The sequence below is a fragment of the Mesocricetus auratus genome, unplaced genomic scaffold, assembly GCF_017639785.1.
Source record: "Mesocricetus auratus isolate SY011 unplaced genomic scaffold, BCM_Maur_2.0 Super-Scaffold_100004, whole genome shotgun sequence".
In the NCBI taxonomy this organism is placed as follows: domain Eukaryota; kingdom Metazoa; phylum Chordata; class Mammalia; order Rodentia; family Cricetidae; genus Mesocricetus; species Mesocricetus auratus.
Window position 1 is genome coordinate 55,796,251 of NW_024429189.1, and position 2,666 is coordinate 55,798,916.

Below are 2,666 nucleotides of genomic sequence, written 5' to 3' on the forward strand. Positions count from 1 at the left end.
AAAATTCTCCTAAATTATGTTTCTCATAAAGTAATGATAAAAAGCCATGTTGTATTTTACATGGCTTGCAGAAAAAATATTATCAATATTTTCTAAGATCTGAAGACAAACCTGTTGGTGGTAAATGTAGTCCTTTCTGCCTCTGTTTCATATAAGAGAAAGCTTATATGAAGGAGATGATAATTCTATTATTATGTCTACTGCTGATCCCACTGGCATTATAGTCAAGAAATAATTGACTGTGGTATTCTCTTAGGAAGTCAGAACAAGCAATTAAAATTAAATACTGTTTTGTGACATAATTGCTGTTTCATAGAAAATGTGAAGGAAAGCTCCAGCATCTTTGGCAGTGTTACCTGTGAGTATTAGCTCTGGTGATGTCATCTGGAACTCTATTGTCAATCCCTCAATGACTATTCATAAACATTATTTTGTTCTATTTTGTTTTTCAAGATAGGGTTTCTCTGTGTAGCTTTGGAGCATTTCCTGGCAGTCGCTCGGTAGATCAGGCTGGCCTTGAACTCATAGAGATCAGCCTGCCTCTGCCTCCTGAGTGCTGGGATTAAAGGTATGTGCCACCAATGCCCAGCAATGCTTTCTTAATTGTAATCCAACTTTTATTCTCACATTTTATAGATACTAGGATAAGTGTTTTACTTGAATAAGTAAACATGAGGTGGATGCTATAAGTCATCCTGAATTGTAGAAGTGAAACAATAATCAAAAGTACATGAAAAAACATGGGTTAGGTAGCTATAAAGAGTGGAAAAGGAATATTTTATTAAGGTCAAGTACATGTGCAAATAACTAACAGAGACTGGAGATACACTTAGAGGTGAAGTGCATGCCTTATTCTCACTGGATTTAAGATATAGTATGAAGAAGTCAGTGATGAGTCATGAATGCAGGCATTGATAAAATAAGCCAATGATGGTAAATCCCAAAACAGAGAAACACAAAGGCAAAAATAACACAAAGGATTATAAAGTAAGATGGATCCAAAGCTCCTTGAGTTGTGACATGCAATTAATATTTCATGGATTCTTGAGAATAAATCTTATTCTTGCTTTTATTTTTTCCAAGTAGATACTAAATGAAATTCTAAAAATAATAAAGTGATACAGACAAGCTGTGGTGGCACACACCTTTAATCACACTACTCAGGAGTCAGATGCAGGCAGATATCTGTGAGTTCAGGGCCAGCCTAGTTTACAGAGAGAGTTCCAGGAGAGCCTTCAAAGCTGCAGAGAAACCCTGTCTTGAAAAACAAATAATTAAAAAATACAGTGACACAAATACCAAAGAGTAAAGGAAATACCAAAATGCCTAGCGTATATACAATATATACTAATGTATAAACTTCAGACACTTGTATATAAGCTGCTTGATAAAGTTTTGTTATTTATTATAAAGTACCAGAAGTCAATTTTCAAATTGATTATATACCCCATAAATTATGCTTAAATAAATATTCATAACAATGAAAAATGCTACTTGCAGCATATTATAACTCATATCAGCTTAACATAACACATAAATACAACCATTGAAAACCCTCATTCCTACTTTTACAAATTGAGAACTCAAAAATATATGTGAATACTAAGAGTCATTAATAACTATCCTTGTATAATTGCTATTTTTTCTATGCTCCATATTCAGCTTATATATTTGTTAATACATGGGTCTTTACTATGGCTCCTTAAGTTTTGTTAAGCTAAAAACTCTAGGAAAGAATTCTTTTTAGAGCCTAACACTTTTCTGAGAGCCTCTTTTACATCCTTATTCCTCAAGCTGTAGATCAGGGGGTTAAGCATGGGAATGACCACAGTATAGAAAACTGTAGTTACTTTATCAACATCTAGACTATTTCCAGAGTTGGGCTGACAATAAATAAAAAGGATTGTTCCATGGAAGACAATGATGACTGTGAGATGGGAGGCACAGGTGGAAAAGGCTTTGCGTCTTCCCTCTGCAGAACGCATCTTCAGGATGGTGATAAGAATAAACAAATAGGAGATGAAGATGATTACAATGGTGAGAATCTCATTGAAATTGACAATGATGAACAGGAATAACTCATTCTTGGTAACATCAGAGCAAGCAAGACTTAAGAGAGGAGGCAGATCACAAAAGAAGTGGTTAATCACATTTGACTTAAATGATGGGATGTCAAGGGCTAAGCAAAGGTGAATCAGAGAACAGACTGATCCATAGAGGTAGCACCCAGACACCAGTACTGTGCGAAGCTTTGGGGACATGATGATCATGTACAGCAGTGGGTTACAAATGGCCACAAAGCGGTCATAGGCCATCACAGCCAGCAGAAAGACCTCAGTGACAGCAAAAGTACAAAATAGATAAAACTGAACCATGCATTCCAGGTAAGAAATAACTTTTTCCTTGTTAATGATGTTAGTGAAAACCTTTGGCGCAATGATGGAAGAGTAGCAGAAATCCACAAAGGACAGGTGGCTGAGGAAAAAGTACATAGGAGTGTGAAGTTGAGAGCTGACCTGAATCAGCACAGTCATGCCTAGGTTCGCTATGACTGTCACTCCATAAATGAGAACAAAGACCAGGAAGAGAAAGAATGCCAGCTCAGGGACATCAGAAAAGCCAAGAAGAATGAACTCTGTCACAGAGGTGCAGTTTTCCTCACCCAT

The 2,666-nt window shown here is 36.3% G+C and overlaps 1 protein-coding gene across 1 annotated transcript; it reads right to left on the reverse strand.

The window, feature by feature from the left end:
* Positions 1–1,712: 1,712 nt before the first annotated feature.
* On the reverse strand, positions 1,713–2,666 carry LOC101844247 (olfactory receptor 5L1-like). The gene has a single exon (XM_005065012.2). It carries the CDS (start codon positions 2,664–2,666, stop codon positions 1,713–1,715), a length of 954 nt encoding a protein of 317 aa, XP_005065069.1.